A 26,177-nucleotide genomic window follows, 5' to 3' on the forward strand; every position below is an offset into this window, starting at 1 on the left:
ACTGTGTCTAAATGGTTTTAAGTGTGTTATTGATCAGATGATACAGGGAAACAAATTTAGATGGATTGTAAAACGCACTGATCCATTTTTTGCTGATTTTTTGTATTCCAATCATATAAAAATCTCCTTTAATTGAATCACAGATTTTTCTCCTAACTCTGAAACATTTTCCCCCTAAAGATGACAAGTAAACCTCAATCCAGAAATCATTTATCAGTCCATGAATTTTTCATGAGTCAGTAATATGTGATTTCAATAAAAATATACCTAAAGTTTGGGCAGATAACCACAGAAGAAATAGTCATGTTTGTTTCAATACAGTTTATACAGAAACATCCTCCATGAATTTTCTTAGAGGAGGATAAGAACCCCAAAGCTTACATAGAATAGGATACCAGGTCTATTACTTTTGCATCCAAGTCCTGTTATTTAGCTGATGGAAAATTAATTTTACTGATATTGTATACTTGAAGAAAAAAATCCATCTTGAAAGACTCAGTAGTTTTTCTTACCCCCAAAACAGTAAATGTTAGGAAGGCACACTCAAATGGGGCAGTCATCTCTTTATATGAAAGACATACATCTGTGCAAATGATCTTCAAGGCTCTGGCCCTGCAAACCTTAGTGGGCTTTCAGAGCTGCTTCAGCCACACATAGGAGCCCTTCCTCTTGCTGTGGCAGTCTGCAATCACCTGCTACCCTCTAATATACTCTTTTATCTCTTAAAGAGCTGCTGTACATGCCAGGGGTGCTTCTGCATTCCTAAGGCACAAGATGGATGACTGTGCTTCCTCTTTGAGCTTGATACTTAATTTGTCAGATGTAGTTATTTAAGCTGATTTTACCAGTGTGATGTATTGTTGTAGGGACCCTTCCTCCAAAAATAGCAAGATAATGGCTTTACAGGATATTTTGGCCTGCTGAATACATTTCACACGTTCCCGTAGTTATTTTCTTCTTGTGTATTATTTTAAAATTACAAAATAATTACTATTTAAATGAAAACATATTTAAATTATACCATGATATTAGCATAAAATAAGGAAGCCAGGATATTGTTACAACATAGATTATACTTTTTTACCTAATTTGCCTGACCTTACTTTATTTTTTTTTTTTTTTTTGCAGTGGTTTCACATAAATACTGTTTCAGCTAGCATAAGAGACTTCACTGTTAGGAGGTCAGAATCAGATCTTGTTAAGTGGATTTTAGAGGGGCTGGATCATTTGGTGAACAATAACAATTTTAGTTATTCATTCTGAGAGCAAAGTAATTAAATCTCATGCTGGAGGGCAGAGGCCTGCAGCCTGTGCTCTGCTACGTCCAGTGAGGGTTGAAGAGAGCATGATTGGTGATACAAGAGACACAAGTCCTTGTTTAGAAGAGGGATATTAGGTTAATATTAAAAACAAACAAAATAACACTCAACAACAGCAAACCTACAAAAATAAAACTAAACTTGTGTAGCATTTAAAGTTTATTAGTTAGATTGAGGTGAATGTTGCCCCCTTTTAAACAACAGGTCCTTGCCATTACTAGAGGAAAATTTACCTCTGATGGATTGGATATATGCCATTGTGCCAGTTTTATACTCCTGCAGTTTATGGCCAATATTGAAATAGCAAGTTGAACATTTCCATAGTGATTTGCAAATGTTAAGTAATTAATTTTCTTGACAACTCAGTGGGATATGTGAAGTCATTATTTATAAAGAGGAAGATTTAGAGCAGACTTCCCGCTCAAAATGAAGGAAGAAAGAGCATCTGATTCCAGATTTAAGACTTGTGCTAAATAGCCAGAACTGGTCTAAACCACACTAATAAAATCCACTAAAACCTGGGCAGAATGATAGCTATGAAAACTTCACATGCAGGTTAGTTCATGTGTGCTGATTGAAATTAGACGTCTTTATGTTCCCCAAACAGCTGGTTTTCCTGAAATTTAAATTTCAGGGCTCTGAAATTATGTGTGAATAGATAAATACTGTTGGCTTAACAAAAGTGCAAGGAGTATTTCCAGAAGATGGAAGCATTTTGTTTTGACGCCTACAGACTAAGATATTGCATTTTGAAAATAATAGAGCTTTTCATGTATCATTTTGAAATGACACTTTAAGGCATCTTATTTTGAGATTCCATTTACCATTTCTTAAAAATTGCGAAATAAAACATTAAAATGTTCTGTAAGCTAAACATTTAAGCAGTGCTTTTTTTTCCCCCGATTAAGTAGTGTGCTGCAAATCAGCACAAAGTCACATTCTCCAGACTGTTAATTTATTCCCAAAAGGGCTATTTCCTAGTATGTCCTGGTCACCAGACTGAGGAGTCTCATCCATCACACTCTGGTGCTAGGACATGCCATGCTAGAAGTCCCTTGAAAAGCTGGCAGACCTCTGTTTTTAGGTTATTTATTTCATCTAAATAAAGCTCTTTGTATGGGCTGAAGGGAAGGAAAACATGGGCTGCACTTTGAAGACTTGCCTTCTGCTAGCCATGCCTTTTGCAGTTTGGAGAGTGCATCTCACACCATTAATCAGCTTTCTGAAGGAAACCCTAAGAATCTTGCACAAGATAAACCTGCATGAATAAATTATACAGCAGAAGTAGCATATGGGTTTTCAGTATGCTAGCCAGCTCTTCGGCAAATGTTTGTGATAATACTGTAGCCCACATAGAAAGTGTAATAATGGTGGCTCCCTGTTAATGAAAGTGGAATTATGCTGCTGTGCAGTTGTCACATATTGGTATGTGATAAAAATAGATACCCCTGGCTATCTCATGGTTACATATTCACATAGCTAGCCCTATTGCCAATAAATACTACTGTGTTTCTCTCCTTTTCATCTGGAAACCTACACGAAGCTCTTATTTTGTTGTGGTTTTAAAAATTCAGGACCATCCCATTCTTGCTTCCCTTTTCAGAGCATGACGAATGTGTAACAAACCAGCACAACTGTGATGAAAATGCGCTCTGTTTCAACACTGTGGGTGGGCACAACTGCGTCTGCAAGCCGGGCTACACAGGAAATGGAACCATCTGCAAAGGTAAGCTGCTGGAAACCTGGATGAGATGCTCTGCCATGGTTGATGCAGTTCTGCTCATTTGCCTTGAATAAGACTGACAAAATGCTAGGCTAGACACTTGGGTCCTTCACCTGTTTGATCTTCACAGGCATACATATACTGACTTTGCATTTGGCAGGGGGTTTTTTGCATTTTTGCAGTAATTTGAAGATGATGCATACATAGATAGTAGGGTCTAAAATTTCACGTAGTTATGTTTCATTATTTGTGTCTTCAGTTTCTATATATGGTACACCATACAAGGAGGCCTACAGTTACCAAGAAAGTTGTGTCTGTGGAAACTTACATTGTCCATGGTCAGTGACTTGGTATTTTATGTGGATGAGCTAAAAATTGTTTGGTATGTCTTGTTATCGTGAGAAAAGCAGTAGATATGGGCACACACAACTTTCGCTACAGATGAGGTGGTGTCATGTTTTCATTTTGATTCACTGCTAAACATTAGAACCTAAATTTCTAGTCTTAAAAAGATGCTTTCCCAGAGCTAAAATGCTGCTTTAATTCGTGTTGCATTTCACATCAGAAGAAGTTATAGTTGGTAGTTGGGCCCAAATCCTTGGAAGTTCTCAAGCTCTGAGCACAGGATATAGAGAGTGCTTGAAAATAGAAGTAGTGTAGCTGTAAGAGAATGAGCTCAGACATGAGAAGTGGGACAGATGCAGCAATATCATAGCCAGTGTTCCTTGAGATTGTGCCTCGATCCTGTTGATCTCTTAGATGTCAGAATCTAAGGGTTAACATTGGTAATGTCACATAGATGCCTTCTGCTGCTGTTTATTGCCAGATCTAAGCAACCCAGAATTTCTTTAATTGCTAAGTCTGATTAAGGTCTTAGCACTAGTTATTCCATCACCTGATTTAAACAGTATAATTTTTCTATATTTTCCAAAGATAAGATCTTTATAAAACGTGGCAGCCTGGTTCACTTCAAGTCAACACGAGTGGAGGGAGACATGACAGCACGTATGTCCTTTTGTGCTGGACTATATGGGAAATAAGAAGAAAGTCTTACCCTGATGAGGTTTAAACCCAAAACATCTTCTTTCAGAAGAGCACAGATCACTCCTGTGCTGTGCTTGGTAGTAGTCCTAAATTTTTCTGCTGAAGGTGAGTCAGCTACTAAAAGACTTCCTTGGGTCAAAGAGAAGATTCATAACCCTACAGCACTGCATTCAGCTCTCCTGAATAAGAGCCCTGACTGCAAATCAGACCATGGTGCAGTCCTGTGCACCATACACTCCTGGATTGGGAAGCTTCAATGTCAGTAACAATGGTCTCACACCACAAGGCTGGTGTCTCAAAACTGAGAGCTGGATAGCTCAAATCTGTAACAGGTTTCTCTCAGATGAACCATAAGACCTCATCAGTGGTCCTGTTACACTGGGAAGCTGCAAACCAAAACCTGACACCTTTGGCTGGTTATGAGTGCAGGGCTAGACCAGTGCTCTGAAGCAACTCTTTGTGTAAGTTATAACTTCATCTGCCTAGTTTTACCTACAGCATGCAGAAACAATCAGAGCAACTAACAGCTACTATATTTTCAATCAGAGCTGGTTGCATTTCTGGGTCCACAGAAGTGGCTCTTTAAAGCATACACTCCTGGAGAATGCTATACCAAAATATGTAAGTGCAGCACGCCAAAGAACAAATCCAAGGATTGACTTAAAGCTGTAAACACTAAAAGTTTGGAAGTTCTTCAGAATCCCTTGAGACAGAATTAGTATTTTTATTGTTCTATTGAACTACATAATAAAGGAGTGAGGTAGCCAGACAGTTTAATATTCAGTTGTACTTATTATGTTCAGGCCTTTAGTTGGGCAGCAGAACAGACCAGCAATACCCTAGGAAGAGTCTGTTCCAAGGGAAGGTGTCTTTCACTGCTTCCCAATGGATGCGAAGGAGCGCATATGGGAGCTGTTGTCTTCAGATGATTTACTCTAATCTCCTTCTGTAGCTTGTCAGCCCATCTGGCCAGTGAGGCAGGGGGGCCATAAAGCATCTCTTTGTGACCTCTATCCTTAGGAGAAGGCAGTCTCTGTGCTCCGTTCTGTGCCAGCCTGCCAGCAGATTGTGTCCACCTGTGGGATTGCTGAGTCTGATTCTCTTCCCCATGTATTGTGATTTTGCATTTTGCAGCGTTTTGCAAAGACGGGTGTAGGAACGGAGGAGCCTGTATTGCTTCCAATGTGTGTGCCTGCCCACAAGGCTTCACTGGGCCCAGCTGTGAAACTGGTAAGATTATAACTTAATTTATGATGAAGATAATCCAAGGAGGATGTTTGAAGTAATCCAAGAACAAAGGAGAATTTAAGTTTGTGCCCTGAAAGAGGAAGCTGCCACTAAAATGTTACTCACTTTTCTTATATGCTTCCCAAGAGAATATATTACAGCAATTCTAATTAGAAGCACATGGACTGCAAAAATTAGAACATGAATTAAGACATCTTGGATTTTGATGTTTCATAATTAATAAGATTATTATGGACTTGCTTTTCACCTCAAATGGCCTTTGGTGTCTCATATAAATAACAGATAATCTGACATCTGGAAATAAATTCAAGTAACTGATTACTTCCGTGCTGTATATGTGTTTCTGGTTCAGTAACCCATCTTCATTTGTAACGTTATTTGAAGACTTGTGATTAACTCAGCTTACTTTACTCAGTGTTAGGGCAGGTTTCAATGTTCCTGCTGCTTTTACCTCCTTTCACAAGCATTCCTTTTCTTCCCCTGCTACCCCTGAGGATGGCAGTACCACAAGGCTTTGTTTTAGAACTTTATTATTTAAGTCTTGAATCTAATCAAATTATATTGCCCAGCAGAGTATGTAGAATGTTAATTCTTAGCATCTCAGCACCTTTATTTATCACTGCAGAATTTTTAAATGCATTCTGAGCATACTTGCCTCCAGGAGGTAAAGAGAGAAAGCTTGCTTAGATTAATTGGCTTCAGTATGCCTAATAAAAGGGCAGTCTGCCACCTATGATTGACTATTGTTGCTGTTCTATATTACCTTCAATAAATCTTCCAAACAGTAGAAAGGAGGTCATTTGAGCAAGTATTGCTTTCATCTGACTTGTAAACATACTCAGTTTAATGAAAAAACCAGACCAGTCTGAATTGTGTATTATCTGGTCTATTTGAGAGGTGAGAAATGCAGTTGTTTTCATTCTTCTGTATTTGAGCAGATATTCCCACAGAGCACATGAGGGATGTTATGTGAAAAGTAACATTCTAACTGCTCATCTATTTCTAAAACAATGTTAAAAGAGCACGTTTTCAAGTATGCTCACTATTTCACAGACTGCAAATTCCATAGTACAGGGTACCAAGGTCTCTCCATTGTAACACTGCTTGGAACAAATTGTATGCTAAGATAATGCTCAAGTATTAAAGCAGTTAATTTGTTTTAGTAATAGCTGTCTTACACATTCCTTGAATCACTTTCCTGCTCTCATGTATAGTTTCAAAGTGCATAATCATCTTTTGCAGCTTTATACTCCTATCTGAAGTCTAGAAGCATATTTGCTTTAATCTCCTTCTATAGTCAGTATTAATAGCCACTGCCAAAAAGAGATCTTACTGGCTTTTCAGAATTGACCCTGGAAGTCCTATCTGGGCTCCCTTTCTTTATAGGACAATCCAGAGACACTCAGTCCCCAGTCCTGTAAGTTCAAGTACCTTAAGCTAACTTAAGTTAGATTAATTGCATTCAGCCTCAAATGTCCTTCAAAATAATCTGAACTGCTGGCCTAACTTCCCATCCTTCCTGCCCTTCAGGAAACATATAGGGAGACAGGCAGAGGCTTGGAGCACATCTTATGCCTTTCTGAATACCTGATCTCAATGTTTAACATCAGGTTAGTATGGTGGTGACCTGTGACATAGCTAGAGATAATGTTGCTGTGATGTGGAGCCAATTTGCCAGCCCCAAACCAGTTTCATAGCTCAGTTTTCTGAGGAGGAGACCCTCTCTCCTGTTTAATTTCTGTTGAACATGATATTTTTTTCCTACTGTAGAAATAATAGTGCTAGAGGTTAGCCAGAGGAGAACAGGTCTGGTTACCTCATGTGGAGACTAATATGGAGAGTTGGATTGTCATCTACTTGTGAATGGCTTTGAAACTTGCAGAATGAAATATAGTCAGAGTGGCAAATGGAAGAACAATCTGGCAGGTAAAGAGTAAAAGCTGTTTTTTTCTGAGACTGCACTGTCAGGAAAATGGTGCTCTATACAGCCATAAAAGAAAACTGAAGCTTCAAATAGTATACATTCACTTGTAGTGAATGTAGCAGAGTTTGCTGAAGGTGCTTCTTGTTAGGCTTGAAATGTTTCAAGATGTTTGTGCTACAAATAATTTATGTTGGAAGCTTCCCTTTGAACAGTCTCTGTATCTACAAAGGTGATGCAATCTTCTCTAGGCAGATATCTTCCATGCGATCACATACAGAGGAGGAAGAGGATTGATGTAAAGGTGCCAAATCTATTCTAAAACTCCACATCACTTATTTCTCTTTATGCTACACATATTTAAAAACTGCTTATTGAAGAATCTTGGGATTTTTAAGTTAAAATATACAGTTATGTAGACATTGTCAGCAGCTACTGAACCTATGAATTAATTAGCAGGACATTGAATCCAAACCCAAGCAATAACCTAGAAAATGCAATCACCTGTTCTTACTGTTTCCTCCTGTAAAAGGTGGTTTAAGAGTTCTGCTTAAAAAAAATTCTTAGAATCATAGAAAAGAAAGGACGAAGGGACGTCCTGAGATCATCTTGTCTAATCCCCTTGCTCAGGGCAGGGTCAAATACAGATGGCTTCTACTGCTGGCATACAGGACTGTGTCCTGTTGAATTTGGAGTGTTTTCAGGTTTGGAGACTCCACAAGTTCTCTGGACAACCAATTCCAGTGTTCAATCACCCTCAGAGTACAAAAAAAGTTCTTTTTCATTATGGTCACATGTAATTTGCCATGCCCCTAGTCCTTTTTCTGGGCATGACTGAGAGTTTCTATCTTCCTTCAACGTTGTTAGGTATTTATAGATGTTGATAAGTTTCCCCTCAGCCTTTTCATTTCCAGGCTGAACATCTTAGCTCTGTTAGCCTCTCCTGGTATGACAGATGCTCTGGTCCATTAATCATCTTTACAGCACTGCACTGGGTTTGCTCCATGTCTCTCCTCTATTAGAGAATACAGTGCAAGATCCAGCACTCCAGAAATCCTAGCAGCAAGAAGCAGGGGGGCATGATCATGTCCCATGACCTGCCGGCAATATACTTCCTAATTCTGGAGGCTGTTGGCCACTTTTGCTACAAGTGCACAATGCTGCCTCATGTGCAGCTCATGTCCACCAGCACCTCCAGACTGTTTTTTGTCAAGTAGCTTTTCCACTGCCCTTCTGGTGCCTGAGGTTTTTTCTTACTAGTTGTAGGACTTCACATTTCCCTCTGAACTTGAAGATATTCCCAGTGGCCAGTTTCTCCAGCCTGTTGAGGTCCCTCTGAATGCCAGTAAAGCAAAGGTGTGTAGCAATGTCTCCTCCAAATTTTGTATTATCTGAAAATGTGCTGAGGGTGCTCTGCCTTATTGTCAGATGTTAAGCAGTTCTGGCCCGGTACCTGGTGTTTACCTGGGTGTATATTGATAAGTGACCAGTCTCCAAATGGATGTACAGCTGATCAGAGCTCTCTGCCGCTGGACACACAGCAGGTTTTCAGTCTATCTCATTGTCCATTTATTTAGCCTGCACTTTTAAGCTTGTCTCAGGATGTTATGTGAGTATCAAAAACCTTACTAAGATAACCAAGGTGTACTGCTCTTCTCCCATTCACCAAACTTAGTAATCTTCCTTTAGAAGTCTATCAGGTTGGTCAGGCATGATTTCCTCTTCATAAATCAGTGTTGACTGTTCCAAGTTACCTTCTTGTCCTTAATCTGTTTAGAAGATACCAGCATCTTCGCAGGGGTGGAGGTGAGGCTGACTAATCTGTAGTTCCTGGGATCCTTGCCTTTTTCAAAGATAAGAAGGACATTTGCTTTCTTCCATTTCTGAGGAGCTTCTTTCAGTCACCATGACCTTTCAAAGACAGTTGAGGTTCGCCCCAAGTGTGACATGATCCAACTTCCTCAGCACTTCTGAGTTTATTTAGATATTGATCCTTCTCCACCATAGGTAGATTTTTCTTGCTTCAGACAGAATTTTCCACTGGTCTTGGTGACCTGGAACACCTGCAGGCAAATCTTACCTATAAAGACCAAAATGAAGAAGGCATTGAGCACCTCACTGTTTAGAATTTCCTTTCCAAAACCCATCCTTGCATACTTAATCAGTATCTATATTTCTCCCAAAGCCTGAGAGGGATGATGCTGTCCATGCTGAGGTCCTGCCTGTGCAGCCTAAACTCAGTGCAGCTTTTGCAAAGGGAAGTGAATTCCTGTGTAAATAAGAATGGTTTCATAATTTTTTTTGCTTCCAAGTCGTGTTTCTGTGGTGTCAGTACGAGTCTCACTTCTGTTGGAAACATAAGAAGGAGAATCAACTGTTACTGCTGGTTGGCTATTTCAGTGTACTGTATTCACTGTGGACTGTCTTGCAGTTAACAGAGAACAGAACTGTTACAACACCTATGAATGATCTATTGGGAGCCTTTTAGATTAATCATGACCTGTGCCATGTGGAAATGGACCAATGGAATGAGGTAGCAGATGGAAGAATCATATGCAGATGTATCAGCCTTTTTTAAAAATTGGTATTAAGCCATAAAAATGAGACTAAAAGCCATCATGTCACAAAAATGAGTGGGAGAATTTCTATGTCTCCTCGCAAAGAATACGGATTAAGACATTTTTAATGTTGGGGATGCATTCATTGGCTTAAGGAGGTGGGGTTTACATATTAAAAAAAAATTAAGTCTTAAAAGGCACACCAGCAGTTTATCAAGTAGAGCAGTTTTGTGCAGTGTAGAGATGAGATTACCATGCAAATCTAAAAGTATTTGTGCCTGGTAAACTTTTTCAAAATACCTGACTTAATACTGTCTTCTGTAATTGCAAAATTATGAATTCTTCAATTGGCATTTTTTAAGTGCTGTCTTAAATTGTATTTGAAGTGTATTATATTTTAGAACTCTTGAACAGGATGACTTTGTTAGATTTGCTCTCCTTTAATTTGGTGACAAAGCTTTTAAGAGTGGTTTGTTCTCTTACTATATATGCATATATGCTAGTGTATGCATACAAGGTTACTGCATTTTTGCTGCTTGTCAGCTTCTTTTTTCAAGTTTCCACACTTGTTTTGTGCTTTGAGTATTCCTATGGACAGCTTTAAATTATGCATGAGATCAAAAAGCAGTTTTGCTACTAGTAGTGTTTTGATGTAGTTTTTGTTAACAGGTGGCTGCAAGTTTTTGGATTATTTCCTGCTATTTGAATTTCCTGCTAATGAATTTTCCTTGGTTATTGCAGGAATCATGTCCACCTGTTACTAAACAATCCACGTTCAAGCTGCTGAAAATAAATTGGCAGACAAAGCAGTTACCTTTGAAAGCAACAATTGAGAAAAACTTTAGCTTGCAGGTTCTACATTAATTCAGCCATACATTATTACTAACATTTGGCTTAATTAAAGGTGTAACTGAATTTATTGAAAAAAATGGTCAGTGATGGATGACGGTGAGATGACGGTAAGAACCTGGGTAATTATCAGAAATATCCAAAGCCAAGGAAAATATATTATTTGGATCTCTGCATTTTTTTTCCTTTTTCTTTTTCATGTGTGGAAACTTCCTCCTCAAGGGATGTTGCTAAAACACATTCTTGCTACATTTGTAGTTGAAAATACTGAAATATTGACTCAGAGAAATGATTTTGATGAATAATTGTTATAGATCAGAACTTGTCAGTTTTATGCTTTCTGTATAAGCTAAATAATTAACATGCATGACTATTACTCTTCTCAGCAAATCCAAATGAATTTGTTCATGTGCTGCACTGACCCTAATAATAACCGACCTCATGTTATTAAAGGCTATTATTATTTCTATTTCAAAGAGAGCTTGTTAAAATCTTCTAATTATGATTTCCCAGTTATTAGGAAAAATGTTTTATTAGTATTGGAAAAGAATACTTTGTTGAAGTAAGCAGAGAACTTGTTAACTTGGCTGAGTTTGCAAAAATGAAGTGGTGTAATACTTTCAGCATGACAAGAGAACTGCTTCCATTTAAGGTCTTGATCCCTTGTGTTTAGTTAAAACAATCACAGTCATCAGCCAGGTAGGCTCTGAAGGTAAGGCTGTGACACAAATGGTATTTGAAGCCTGTGGAGTTTGAACCAAGGCTTTAAGAACCAAAATTACTTTTGGCAGAATTCTTAAGAATTCTTGGCTACAGTATCCCTAAGCTGTGAGAGTATCACAGTCAAAGCTTTCTGAGCAACTCAGGAATCTGCCATTTGCTTAGTTTTAAATTACTGGTAGCAGATTGAGATTTATAACAATAGTACCGAAAGGCTCAAATTTCTGGTATAAGTATGCAAGGTCCTGCACAAAGCTAGAGTAAGAGCTGTGCCCTTCATAGTCTAGCAGGGGAAGCCAGTCTCTTCCTGGGGTAGATGAGTATAACAACAAACTCTTTGAGCAGAAAGCATATTAGGATTAATATTTTCATTCTCTGAAATCCTTAAGGGATTACTGGGGGCTTTAGTGAAGGAACAAACAAAAGAAGGGAGCAAGAGAAGTGGAATAAACATAAAGACAGCACAGGCATGAGCTGACCGAAACAAGAGTTCCATATCTCCCCTATTTCATTTGTTTCCGTAGTCCACTTGACTTGTTTGGAATTTGGTGTCTTGAGTATTCGGGCTCCTGGTTTGAGTTCCTAAGTTTGAAACTTAGAAGTTAGAGGATACTTTTTCAGGGAATGTTTTATTCACATTAAGGATCTGAGTTCAATTCATGGAAATAAGAGAAAGTTGAGCTATTCTATAGAGTCTGGAAAAAACTTCTGCAAACAAATAGTTCTTAAGCATGGTTTGCAGCATAAAGCATTTTAATAGATGCCAGTGTGCCATAGGAATTCATTATGTTCTGAAAGTCAGGCCTTTTGAGTCACTGAAGTCTGGCAATTCAATGACAGTGATAGAAACTCAATTGCATCTTGCAAGTAGCTGAGATTCAGCTTTGATGCTGACCTGCATGCTGCTATTGTCCTGCAGCAGCACTGAGGCTTTGGTGTCAGGTCTGTGTAACCCAGGGCCCTGGCTGTGGGAAGAGGTGCGTAAGGAAAGATTCTGGAACAAATGTCCAGCTCATTGCTGGCCTTTGTTGCCGTAGCTTTGGAGATTCACTGCCATTTTTCTTCTTTGAGTACTTCCAAGTGCTCTCCATTTCCTTGGCAAGTCTCCTAGCTTCCTGCCCTGTTGAAATTTGGATATGTGGCATGTTGGGTTCAGAGGTTTTGCCTTTTCAGCCATAGCTTAAATGTAGATGAAAACAGATTCTCAGTATCCAGTTTAAACAGGCTTAACTTAAACTTTAACAGTAAATATCTAACTGTGCTTTTTATCCTTGGGTGCTGAATCTTGGTAATTAAACACTTCTGAATTACGCCTGCATTTAATTAATATCTTCTGTGGTTTCTAGTTCAGCAGAAAGAAACAGGACCCAGCTGCTAAAAATAATGTAATGGTTTTGCTGAGGATGTTGAAACATGCTTTATGACTTGCATCTCTGCTACATAAAGTCACTACTCAGCTTGCACAGGCTGAGTAATGAGTAGTCTGCATTACAGTCTTGCCTTCTCAAATGTTGCATATCAAATACTTATTTCAGAATCTAGAACAGTGTTTTGAGTTAGCCTTGGTTTATTGAGGTAATGCGTAACTAGGGTTTTTAGTGTTGCCTGTAGGAAAAGCAGATAGAAGAATCATGAGCTAACTTATGGGAAGAATCCTATAACATCAACTTCTATGTCTTCTTTAAGCATAGTTACTTGTTCTAACTTGGACTAATATGTCACTACAATAAATTTCCACTAAGTTGATACAGAACCCTAGTAACGAATTTTGAATATATAATTTGTGTTTTGCTGTCCTATCACTGAACTTCAGTTATGCAATGTGAAACAAACATCCTCAGATAGAATTCTTTTGGTGACTTGAGGAGAGGTTAGCAGGATAGGACTACATGAGGTATTTCCTTACAAAGCCATACCAATGTATCAGTCATCGGATTGATAACATTACTGCTTTCCTTGTGGTTCCAAAACTTTTTAATGCTTTCAAAATACAAAGTGACTTTTGAAATTTAAACAAGAACTTGTAAGGAGTAGGCTTAAATCAACACAGCAGTTTGCACAGTCAGTTTACTATAATTTTTATGTTGTGCAGAGTAAAACTATTAAATTTTACGTTCTGAGCTACTGTACGTAGTAGCTGCTTCGGCACTGTATCTGCATAAGAGCAATATCTCTAGTACTGGACTGTGCTCCCATAAACTATCTAATCCAATACCTTGGTGGTGTCACTCAGTCCTTTCAGAACTTGGAAATTATATATATATATATATATATTTTTACTTCCTTAATTTCAAAGAAATAGTTTCTCAGAACAGTAATTCTAGGAATTTGGTCTTCTGCACTGCTTACATGCTTCTGGTTAAGGTAGTTTTCTGATGTACTGCTTAGGGCACAATATCTGTATTTATTCCTGACTGGAAATAAATAGGGAGAAATAACATCGCTCACAGAGCATGACTGTTCCAGGCAGACAGGCCTAATTTGTACTGTCAGATCTGATATTCCTAGAAAGTTTCTGAAAAATCTCATTTGGCTGCTCTAGGAGCAGAGTGTACTTTTGATTCCTTTATTTTTGTTCTGTACTCCTTTTGATAAGTCTTAAATAAATCATGAGGTTAGGAACCATCATCTTTCCAGCTTCTGTTCTGTTGATAAGTTATATAGTAGTTAACTGTGCTGTTCCCCTTCTTAAATACACTGTCCCAGCTTGGACTTGGCCAGTGGCAGATCCGTCTTGGGGCCAGCTGACATTGGCTCTGTTGGACATGGGGGAAGCTTCTGGCATGTTCTCACAGCAGCCACTGCTGTAGCCACCCTGCCTTACAAAACCTGGCCATGCAAACCCAACATAGCGTCTGTGTTCCCTTTGTCTTGCCTGAACATTCTCCATTCATTAGTAAAAAGGGCATGAAGTGGTTGAAGTTTATTCTCCAGCTCAAAAGAATTTGGAAGATCCTTTACAGGGAGTACTAGAAACTACAGCAGAGATTTTCTGCTGAAACGGTTCTCCATGAGTATTTTTTCCTCAAAAAAAGCCTAATAGGTTTGAAGGTTTCTAGTTAGAAACCTTTAGTCACCTCTGTCTGTGATGTTTATAGTCCAAGTTTAGATTCAGAAAGGACTGTTGCTGGAAAGAGAAACAATACTGCATGTTACTCAATACTGATAAAAATCTAGCAAACAATTAATTATTGTCATTTCAATTGTTATTATAATTAATAATTTCAGCCAACTTCATCTAACTGTTCCAGTAAAAGCCAAGTCTTCATATTTACTGTTAAGAAGAAGTTCAAAACAGGAAAAGAAAACATGATTTGCAATCTTAGAAACTGTGTTTAGCTAACACTTGGAGAACGTGCCTTTCCTGCAAGGAATGCTTAATGTTAACAATGTTCCAAGTGTTAATTAAAGCTACGTAAAAACAGACGTGCAGCCAGTGAATGGGTTGCAAACTTGAAATTAATGGTAGAGATAAACTGTTTGTGAGATTCTGAAACTCATGGGGTTTGTGTACAAAACAAATTCCTGCTCTTCCCTTTCTCCAAATATTTTCCTTGAAAGTGCATAATAATATGAAGTTAATGACTTGTGCTGGTGCTATATCAAACTAGTATTTCAAGTATCCATAAAAATCAAGCATCCTTAGAGGGCAGCAGAACTGTACAGGGGCTATTATACTTCTACAAAAACCACTTGTGATCTATATTGTGAGAGCTGTCTGAAACAAATAATACAAGACTTCAATCACAGTATCACAAAAATGTAGAATGGTTTAGATTAGAAGGTACCTTTAAGACCATCTAGTTCCAGCCCCCCTGCCATTGGCAGGGATGCTTTTCCCTATACGAGGTTGCTCAGAGCTCTGTCCAACCTGGCCTTGAACACCACTAGGAATCCACAACTTCCTTGGGCAACCTTCTAGACCCTCACCACCCTCACAGTAAATAACTTCTTCCTAACATCTGATTTAGACCTACTATCTGTTTTGAAGCCATTCCCCTTTGTCCTGTCACTACATACCCTTCATAAATAGTCTTGTCCAATCCCTCCAGGTACTGGAAGGCCACAATTAGGTTACCCTGAAGTATTCTTTTTTCCTGGCTGAACAATTCCAATTCCTCGTAGGAGAAGTGCTTCATCCTTCTAATCATCTTGTTGGATCTCCTCTGGACTCACCCCAGCAGGTCCATGTCCTCCCTGTGGTGTGGACCCTAGAGCTGAATGCAGTACTGCAGGTGAGGTCTCTCCAGAGTGGAGTAGAGGGGCAGAATCATCTCCCCTTGACTGTCTAATCATGTCTCTTTGATGCAGCCCAGGATGTGTTTGGCTTTCTGGGCCATGTCCATCTTTGTCTTTTTGGGTCATGTCCAGCCTCTCTTCCAGCAGCACCCCTGAGTCCTTCTCAGCAGGGCTGCTCTCCATCTGTTCATCCCTAGCCATCCTGTTGGTACCAGGGTTTGTCCTGATCCAGGTGCAGCACCTTGCACTTGGCCTTGTTCAACTTCATGAGATTCCCATGGGCCCACTGCTCAAGCCTGTCCAGGTCTGGATGGCATCCTGTGCTTCAGATGTGTCAACTGCACGACTCAGCTCAGTGTCATCTGTAAATGTGCTGAGGGTGTACTTGGTCCCTTCATCCCTGTCATTAATAAAGGCATTAAATAACATCAGCCCCAATACAGACAATTACTATCAGTGACTGTCCTTGTGACTTCTGTGATCTATCTGTGCTACCAAATAAAGCAGGTGGGAGAGAAAGGGCAAGGAATAGATGATAGAAGCACTTTCTCCCCATTTTACAGGTTTGGAATCAAGCCACACAAGGAAAATTGGGTAGGTGACAAACTTTGCATAAGTAAACAGTAGAAGAAGTCCAGGTAAGATGTAGATCATCTCATTACTTCTCCTCTTGCCCCTCTACTAAATATGTCAATAGCTGAGAGAAAGCACGGTGGGGTTTATAGTGTATTGTCTGTCAGTGCAAAGTACAGTGAATTTATAAAACCTAAAAATCCCTTTGACCTTCAAGGAGTACATATTCAAAAATGGCTATCTCATTATATAGAAAAAAAGATTTAAAACTTGTCTTTGAGAGTAAACAAATGAGATCTGCAGCAAGCAAACAGGAAAGCCAGGATTCAGCAGATTAGATACTTTTGCTGGGCTGCAGTGTATGAAAGGGAGGTCATTCTCCCTGTTCTCACCTGATTTTTTCTCAGATGAAAAATAAGCTCAAAAATAGCACTGAGACAAGGACTGGTGACTTTAGAAGCTCGGAATGTTTCGTTGCTTTACTGTGCTTTACATTTTTATTTATAATTATTCACAAAGAAGATCTTTAAAATTTAAACAAAAACTCCCGTATTAAATTTCATGTGCATTCTGTATTTAGGCATGAACCCTACTTACCTCATTTCTAGCTAAAGATGCCTTGCTGCTTCATCCTTCTGTGTATTTTTCTCCATTTTCCTTGCCTGACACAGTTTCTTGGGTGCATATAGTTTCTTTCCTCCCTTAGTGTCATCAATTTTAAATCACGAAAGATTTTTTCTTTGCTGAAGAGTCACATACTGGTACTTATCTTTTTCTCTTTATATCTTTCTTTAGCTTGTTGCAAAACTACAATCCTATATGTAGCAGCTTGAGAAAAAAAAAAAGGGGAGAAAGAGACCAGGGAAGAGAGAATACTACAAAAGAGCTCTAAGGAGACAGGATTTTCTTGTTATTTGTAAAAAACATCAAAATGCATTCATGCTTAGATATTATTTGCTATGGGGAGAAAAGTCCTTCATTAAACATGAAATCTAAAGTTTCAGCTGCATTCTTAAAATACAGCAGGCTATAAATAGAATGTGAATAGTGCAGCTGGGCAGCATTATAATAGAATTTTATTCTGTTATATAAGGAAGATAGGGATGACCTTCATCACCCACTGTAAGCTCTCTTATGAATTATGAGTCATTCAACTATTAGTGGAATTAAAATCTATAACACTGCCAATCATTGTCCTATATCCTTATGGAGGTCTTCCTTTTGCTGTCCACATGAGGACATCTGCAGTTTCTGCACATATTGTGCCAATGATATGTTTATGGCCCAAGCAAAGGAATAGTGATTTAGTTTCAAGCTGCTTCTCCAGCTTTTTCATATTTATATTGAGAATATTTATTGTTTTCTTGATGAGTTGTTGTCAACTGTAGCATGAAAGAATGATGTGTGTGGTTTTTCCCTTTTTTTTGTGCTTCAACAATTTTGTACAATCTCTACATGATTTGACAGTTCAGGAGCAGCAATTCAAATTAGTTGTCTATGGACTAAGAGTCCTGGCAAGAAGCCACTGGTAAGAAAATGTAGGTAAGGATGTTTTAATCTTTAGCGCACGTATACTATACGCAATACCCTGACCAAAGAGTAGAGGACTATAGCAGGAGACCAAGCTCAAATCAAGGTGTAAAAAACAATTCCTAGTTCCTCAAACTGTGTTTGAGTTTCTTTTTTGAGGGCTCTTTTGTTTGTTTTCCATAAATTGCCTCTGAACTAAATGCTTGGAAATTTACTGTAATTCTTAACAGAGCTGATCTGAAGCAACCTTTTACAAGGCTGAGAATATGCTGGTTGCATCAGTCTTTCATATGAGTAAACATCCTAACTCATGGTTATGACTGACTTGACTCTTCACTTGAGGAAACCCAAGAGCTTTCGTCATTACACTGTGCAAGTGAAGGCTTCCTTCCTACCTACTGGATAAGAGGTCACATTGGGCAAAACTAGCTCTTCTCTTTTCAGGTTAGTTCCCTTTTGTTTAGAATTCAGCTACCCTTATCCATCTTTAGCAGCTAGCCACTAGTGTGTCAGTCCTGTTTCTCATGTGCAGATGGAACGATGTAACTTCCAGGTGCTATAGATATCTAAAACATGTATGTCGAGGTATTTCAAGGTATAAAGGTGTTTTTGCTGTCTTGGAGAAAATAAGGACTATTCATTTTCTTCTTAGGAAGATAGGGCTAATGAGGAAACAGAAGCATATATTACAGTTAACATGAGATGCTGTACTGAAAATGATGAACACAGTGAAAGCAAAACCACCTCTTTGTCAACAACTACAAATAGAGGCCCAATTCCTCTTAGTTAGTCTTTCTAATGAGGATTGGCACAATCAGTGTCTTACAATAGAGCTGAAAAATATTTTACAGTATTCATGAATGCACCTAATTCATCATGGCCAGTTAGATGCTCTGAATTTCAATTGCTGCAAATATCACTTCCTTTGATGATATTGGGAGTGCAATGGGAGGCATAGTTTCAATTATTGGTGTGATCTGTGATTGATCAATTTTTGCCAACAAAGCATTGTTTGCAGGGCCACATGGTGAAGCAGTCCGTGGAAAATTCCCTTTGATAACATTTCTATCTAATTTTGGAGCACCGCCACTGCCACACATGAAATACCAACACGATTGAATTTCTTTTTGCTGGCATTTAGCAGGATCTATGGGGGTGTGCAGAAATCAATGGGGGATCAGGAGTCTGGAAAATTGCATACTTGAAGAATTAATGAACTATAATTCTGTATTACATTCTCAATCACATTTTGCTTCCTTTTCATTAATGTAACTAAATTAGTTTTCCGTGGACAGGGTACTTTATAAACGGCAATCATGGTCTTGCTGGGATATTAAAAAAAAAAAAAAAAAAAAAAAAAAAAAAAAAAAAAAAAAAAAAAAAGACCTGTTAATAGTTGCTATTTTTTCATGCAATGTGACAGTTGGAAATTTTTAGTGAAGAACATATCATCTGCAGCACATATCTCCAACACCACATGTCAAAGCAATTATAAGATGACTTAACCAGAAGTTCTACTAGATCTGGGAGGTGTTGAGATAGAGGCAGCAACTCCAAAGACATTCCAAATACTTTTTTTTCCTTTTTTCCCCAAAATGGGCTCAGTTCATTATTGAGGAGGGAGAGGAAGGACCACAGTCTTCACTCTTCTCTGAAGGCTGTATCTGAGATAACTGGTGTTTCTAATGCTGTGTAGAGAAAGTCCTTTTGCTCACGGAACTGTATTATGGTAGGATAGAATTGTGGGTGACTCCTCTCCTTGCTTTGTTCCACGGGCCATCTGTAATCTTGCTCTTTATGATTTAAACTTGTAACTGAATAAAATACTGGGATGAAATTGTAGTTAAAATCAAGAATATCCTATGGTTTTATGACAACTTTGATGTGAGAACTCATACAGTGGAAAGAATGTCAAGATTTGATATCATATCTTTAAAGAGTTCATCAAAGATGGCAAATCAGAGTGAAACTTTAAAAAAATCAGGCTCCAGGACTGTGATTGACAAAGGAAGAAAGTTCTCTTTGGAATCAGACGCAGTGTTAGAAAACAAAGGAGCTGATCAAACTTTGCAAAATAGATTTAAAAGTCATTCCAAACAACTTAGATTTTCTGGTATCTTCCTGGATTATGTCAGCAGTCTTAGCTACTATATTCTTGAGGGTTTTATTTGTCTTTATGATACTTATATGCATATGGTATATGAGAATGTAGTGGATGGAAATTCCAAAGGCTGATCTTTTGTTTTAACAGTAAGATAGCCCCAGTATATTGAACTACTCTCTGGATCTTACCTTTCTCCACCTTGACCTATGTTTTGCATAAGGTCTCAAACCAAAGGTCTGGTTGAACAGGAGGGTGTTAACAAGTATCATCGTATCAGAAATCTGTTGTCACATGAGAACCAACACAAACACTTTTTGGTTCTTAAATGCAAGAGATGGGACTCTACAATTTCCGGTAGATATGAATCCTTTTCAAGGGTAGTCCAGAAAACTGAGTCATCAATAGCAAATACTTCATGTAGTACAGTGAACTTTTTGTTTAGTCCTACTGAATAGGGCCTTTTCCTCCTTCCATATATATTTACTAAAATTAGATAACCCAGACATCATCTTAATCTTACTGTATATTCTGTTATCTGAGCACAAATCTGAATAGTTGTAACATGACCTTTTACATACAAGCCAGACATAATATCCTTGAAATTGTATTGACATATGCAAAGGCGTATCAGAGTCTGACTCTGTCCAAATGATCCCATGAAAAAAAACAAACATTGAAGACTTATCTGTTTAAGCATCTTCAAAGTCTTCTAAACCACTTCTTCAGTGATCTGTTGCTGAAATTACTTTTCTTTCAGTTGTTTGCATTTTATTTATACTTTATATGGCATTGGGAGGTGGATAGCTTAGGAGGTTTAGCATTAGGCTGGAAAGGCTGTTGCCGCTGAAATGAGATCTCAAATTTGACCTGAGTCATTAGTGACTGAACATTTTGGAAGATGTTGTCTGCTCATAATCTCTGTAAACATATCCTGTGATAAAACCCAGTGATAAAACCCAGTTAGCCTGGGCCAAATTATTGTGATTGGAAGTCTCTATTAGTTGGCAGTTTTAGCTAGCCAGCTAGTCTTAGCTAGTTTCTCTGATGCAGAAAAATGTTGTCTCCACTTCCAATATGGAGACAAGTAAGTTCTAAGTATTCATAGCTCCTGATCTGTGGTATTGACTTCTTGACAAGCAAGAACTTTGGTTTGTATTGACCTGGATAAAGCAATGTATGACAGAAAATATTTATAGATTGTGTTTAGCTCTATATCTCTGTAAGTTTGTAAATGCAGGCTTTTCTAAGAGAAGGATTTGTAATTAACATTTAAGTCTTGAAGTGAATAATTTAAAATGGTAGCAACACCCCTCCCCCACACCATGGTTCTTTGTTGAGTGCAGCTTAACTACACTGGAGCTTGGTCCTGTTGCTGAATGAAAGAGAACTGCTATCTTTCTAATTGGCAATTTTATACCACTTTCAATCTTCAAAAAGACTTATTATAGAGAAATTCTCTAATAATATGAATCAGAGAGCTAGTTCTACTTTTCGTCTTTTTGTACCGGTGGATAATTTGCTAATGATCTTATTTTACTCTTCAGGGAGCAGAGTTTTCTCAGTGTTCCCAAGAGAAAAGAGAATAATAGCTAAACTAAAACTGTTGCCACGGTTAAGGAAATGAGTGATCCTGAGGTATAAGGAAGGTATTTGGGAGAGCAAGACTTTTTCATGTCAAGGGGAGCTAGACATACACAGCTCTTACTTTTAAAATGCCTCTGATTGTGTATCTACTTTATTAGAGTGAGGCCTCTGCAAAGAAAATTAAAAATTTTGAGTTGAAAAATGGGTTACAAAAAATGGAAATAAGAAAGCTCATTGGTATAAATGAAGATATAAAGCCTTTTGCTAACTTTCTTTTATAGAGTAATATTTCATTTTCCATGCTTTTTTAGTACAGCATCAAACAGGACTTTATTATCCCTGTTAATATTCCATATAGCCCACTGATACACCATAGCCACTGGCCAAGCAAAACTTCAATCAGTTTTTCTTCTCTTGTCAGCTCATACCTCTGACCGAGCAGCTGCAAGATGATTCATCCAAGAAGGTTTCACCATAGGACAGGGGAAAATTATTACTGTCTGCTTTTCCCATACTAATAAGATAATTTCTGTTGTAGATACTTTTGTAGCACTTCCTGAGCTGTGGTACGCTATTTGAAAACAGAAATCTTTTTATCCAAATGTCAGAAAATTTTTCCATAAAATCAGTGCTTTTGCTTTGTAAGACACATTTCTGCTGTGGTTTCTTGTTTAACAGAGTTGCAACAGTCACATTTTGTCCCATTACAGAGCACTTTTCTACTAGAATTAATAATCAGCATTAGCTGTGCGCATTAAAATACTGTGCATAAGGAACATCTATATTCTGAAAACCCGCTGGCATGTGCTTAAGTTACCATTTGCCTAAAATGTTGGTGGCGAAAAGTGTTTTGGATTTCTTTTGTTTGCTGAAAAATCCTGAAAGGAGTAATGGCTTATTCAGCGTGGATGCAGCGGTGGTTCCAATGCAATGGCAGACAATCTATGGGGAGTAAGACATTCTTCGAGACCTGCAGCATGCTTCCATACATGTTTATGATGGGAGGGTTTCTTACATAACTCGACTCCAACTTTGCTTGCAGTCATAACAAAACCAGAAGAATGTATTTCTTTGTTTATTGACATTGGATAAAGCATTTCATCCTGAGTAATACTTCTCGTGTTACTGATTCATCAGCTAGTTTGCAAATAAATACAGGGAAGCTGCTTTTGTTGTCACTTTACCAATACTGATGTGACATTCACAGCTTGTTTTTCCTGAATAATCAATGAGTTCATCTGAATGCATTCCACTTGTGCATGTGATACTGTGCTTATACTTATAAGGCTTATAGATTCACAAATAAATTTTTCTGAAGAGAGGAACACAGGCTTTCTTTAATTCATATCTGTTACTTTGACCTAAATAACACTCATTTCTCCAGCTCATCACCAATAAATACATTCCACTTTCCCAAAGAATTGTATGCCGTCCAGTGCCTTATAGCAATGTTATTAAGTAGGCAGTATGATGATTAACATCAAGTTTTAACATGCACTGGGGTTCTCTGGGGTCTGTAGCTTTAGCCAACCACAACAAGTTATGTTGTACTGACCAGGTGATCCCAAGTGTTTAGCACAGTCACTTCTGTTCTGCCTGGCAAGCTGTCTGCCAGGCAGCATATTCCCCAGTGGTAAGGGAACTTCTAGATTGCAGCCCTTTCTTCTTTTCTTCTCCTTTTTTGTCAGTAATCTGTGACTTTCTGAGCGAGTAGAAGTAGATAAGACACAGACTGCAAGCCAACCTTTTCTCACTGCTGTAACATAATTTTCATTGATCTTCCTCTGATCTCTCAAACACCTCTGTGGTCCCACTGGCTCCTGGCTGCTCACAAGAAAAAGGCCAGAGTTTATACTGATGTAGAAAGAAACACACTGAGCAGTGGAAGATTGTAAAGGTTTACCATTTCTCAGTTCTGCAGTACAGCTACTCAGATGATTATCTTGGAATTCATAGTGGAGTTGAAAATTCTGTTTTAAACCAACAGAGACTTATGACTATATTTGTGGTGCACAAAGCAGCAAAATATACACTTGCTGCAGTATTGCATCAGGAGTATTGGTAATTTTTGTCGTCATAAATACTGGTAATGTACATCAGGGGTACCTGTTTAGAGATACTTTTGATAGAAAATCAGACTGATACATCATAGCGAAAATTTCTAATGAGATTTTGTCAACGATCTGTAAAGCTTTTAAAAGCCAATGCACTCATGATACAGTTGTACGGTTTTTCCAAAGAAATTTTTATAACAATTATTTGGTATGTAAATAAAATACCCAGAGCACATACCATATACTCCCTTTCATGTAGAAGAAAAACAAAACTCAAAACCAAATGTGGGTGACTGCGCTACACCTTGTAGTTCATGCTGGTGTTCCCCACACACTAATATTGTTATTACCTTCAAATGTGGAACAAAGCAATCTCAATGGATAAGGAAGTTTCAGGATTTTATAAAATTTTATAAAGTTTGTGTTTGAATAAATTTCACAAAATACTTGATAAGAGTATGTCTATCTAGCCACACATTATTATTCTCAGAAAAGTGATTCATTACTTTATTGTAACTCACAGTTTATTTTCTTAGCCAGTTTACACTTCCTCCTATGAAAATAGCAAATTACGTAAGTGGGAGGTAACAGGGACTTTGGGCATAATTTTTAGATATTTCACATGTTATGTCAGTGGTCACGTCACAACTCTCCTTCATATCTGTGCCCTAGAGGATACTAGGTCAACTACTGATGTACTTTAAGAGTTTGAGTCTTAATTTGTTACTTCAGTTCTTAGTTTTAAAGATTCAGCCTTTAAAAAAGGGTTGAATCCTTGGTTTGGCCAGAGTGGTGAGTACACTGAGAGTTAACTCACGGTGAAGGGTGATCAGAGCTTTTTTTTTTTTTTTTTTTTTTTTTCCTGAAGGCAGTTTGCAAATGTTGTCCCTCCCTTTGTGTTGGTTCTGTAGGCACTTCTTAGTCAGCTTGATGCTCAGATAGGTATGCTACTTCTGGCATATTACACAGTGATAAGGCAGTGACTCTGATAGGGAACAGCTCAGTTTTACTCCTGTTTGACTCCATACTCCTGGTATTCCCTAACTGTTAACAGTACTCCTACTATGGGACCCATTCTTTAGTACAGTATACTGTGTACCTAAAGGCACTGGAAATTAGCATGTCACAAAGGTCTCTATATCTCTGCTAAGTCCACGAGTTTGGTGTCTTTATAGCATACTTTGGATTTTGGATCTAGTGAGTGTATATAAAAAAATTTAATTTAATGATAAATTGTTACTGTAAAGTTTAGCCAGTGGAAGTTGTTCATTTAAGAGACACACTTCCCAAAGGAATTTCCAGAGGAAGGAGAATGTGTTGTGTTTCACCTTCATTGTTTAAGCATTTGTTTGGAAACCCAGTTGTTTTCTTTGATGATTAGAGAGGAGCCTGCAGTCAGTTACGTTGAGATTCAAAGGTGCTGGTGTAAATCAACAGGAATTCGTCAGGATAGGAAAGCCCTTCTAACTTAAAACTGGTGTCACCGAAAGCATAAGCAAGGACCAGAGTAAACATTTAATGTTTTTATATACCCCTAGAAAAAAAGTCTTTATTTTACCAGACAACCTGCAACAACTACTCAAAGGGTTAACATCTTATTATATGAACTGGGACCTGATTCTTTTCTTCATATTATGGGCAATTTAAACAGATGTCAGATTACCTGTCATGTGTTGTGACAAAATGAGTTGTTACTATGTAGGCAGTAAAATGGGATTAGCAGGACCTCTGCTGATGTTAGGACCAAAATCATTAGCCAAGTACTTTTATGGAAACAATTCAAAACTTCATTGCAATTAATTCTGCAAATTCAAGTGTCAGTAATGAAAATAATTTTGTGAAACCCAGAAACACCAGGGATATTGTTCTTTCCTTGGATGACTATGACAATTTCCTCTCTGTGAATTTTTTTTCTATTTTGTTGTTCTCGATAAACAGACATTGATGAGTGCTCGGATGGCTTTGTTCAGTGCGACAGCCGTGCTAACTGCATTAACCTGCCTGGCTGGTACCACTGCGAATGCAGAGATGGCTACCATGACAATGGGATGTTTTCACCAGGTGGAGAATCCTGTGAAGGTCAGTGTCTGAAAAAAGATGGGGTACTGTTATGGTTCACATGAAAGCATCCAGAAAATGTCTAGTGTTTCAGATTGTTCTGGTCAAGCATTGTCTTGAAAACTGCAGTGAAATTTAAACCTTGACCCAAAAGAATTGTAGTCTAAATAAGCATCATCATCAAAGGCAAAAGAATATAAAGTAGGAATATTCCTATAATGTGGAGCATTAGTGGAGCATTTCTGTATTTTACTAACATAATATGTAAAGTCAAGCATCGTGATTAAAATGCAGTTTCTCTGGCCCTACATCTGCTTCTGTGCTTGTCCCTTGCATAAGTGATTTCCCATGGGCTGATAGCATGCACTGTAATCTGTCACTCCACAGTAATCTGTTTATATGTCAGATTCTTTGTATATAGAAATGGACCTCAATCCAGACCTCATTTCCTCCACTTTGTTTTCCTCATACACTGAAATAGTTCATGATAAAAATATTTCCCATTGCAAAAAATCATTATCCATCCCTGAGACCCTTACCTATACCTTGGTTAATACTGTGGTATGTATTGGCTCCTGTGTAATGGCTAACTGCTTCTAGAAGGCTGAAATTTGCAGACCTACATTACAAACTAGGAAGCTCAGTGGACGTAG

The 26,177-nt window shown here is 38.1% G+C and overlaps 1 protein-coding gene across 2 annotated transcripts in view; it reads left to right on the forward strand.

Moving 5' to 3' along the window:
* Positions 1-26,177, forward strand: part of NELL2 (neural EGFL like 2) — a 136,218-nt gene that overhangs the window by 93,548 nt on the left and 16,493 nt on the right. The window contains exons 14-16 of one of the 2 annotated variants that reach the window (XM_083860688.1): positions 2,923-3,045; positions 5,221-5,316; positions 25,405-25,545. In XM_083860688.1, coding sequence (XP_083716814.1) covers positions 2,923-3,045; positions 5,221-5,316; positions 25,405-25,545 — 360 coding nt within the window. The remainder of the gene's footprint in view (positions 1-2,922; positions 3,046-5,220; positions 5,317-25,404; positions 25,546-26,177) is intronic. The other variant, XM_083860689.1, reaches the window with a different exon arrangement.

Source organism: Zosterops lateralis (assembly GCF_965231275.1).
Source record: "Zosterops lateralis genome assembly, chromosome: 4".
NCBI classification, from domain to species: Eukaryota; Metazoa; Chordata; class Aves; order Passeriformes; family Zosteropidae; genus Zosterops; species Zosterops lateralis.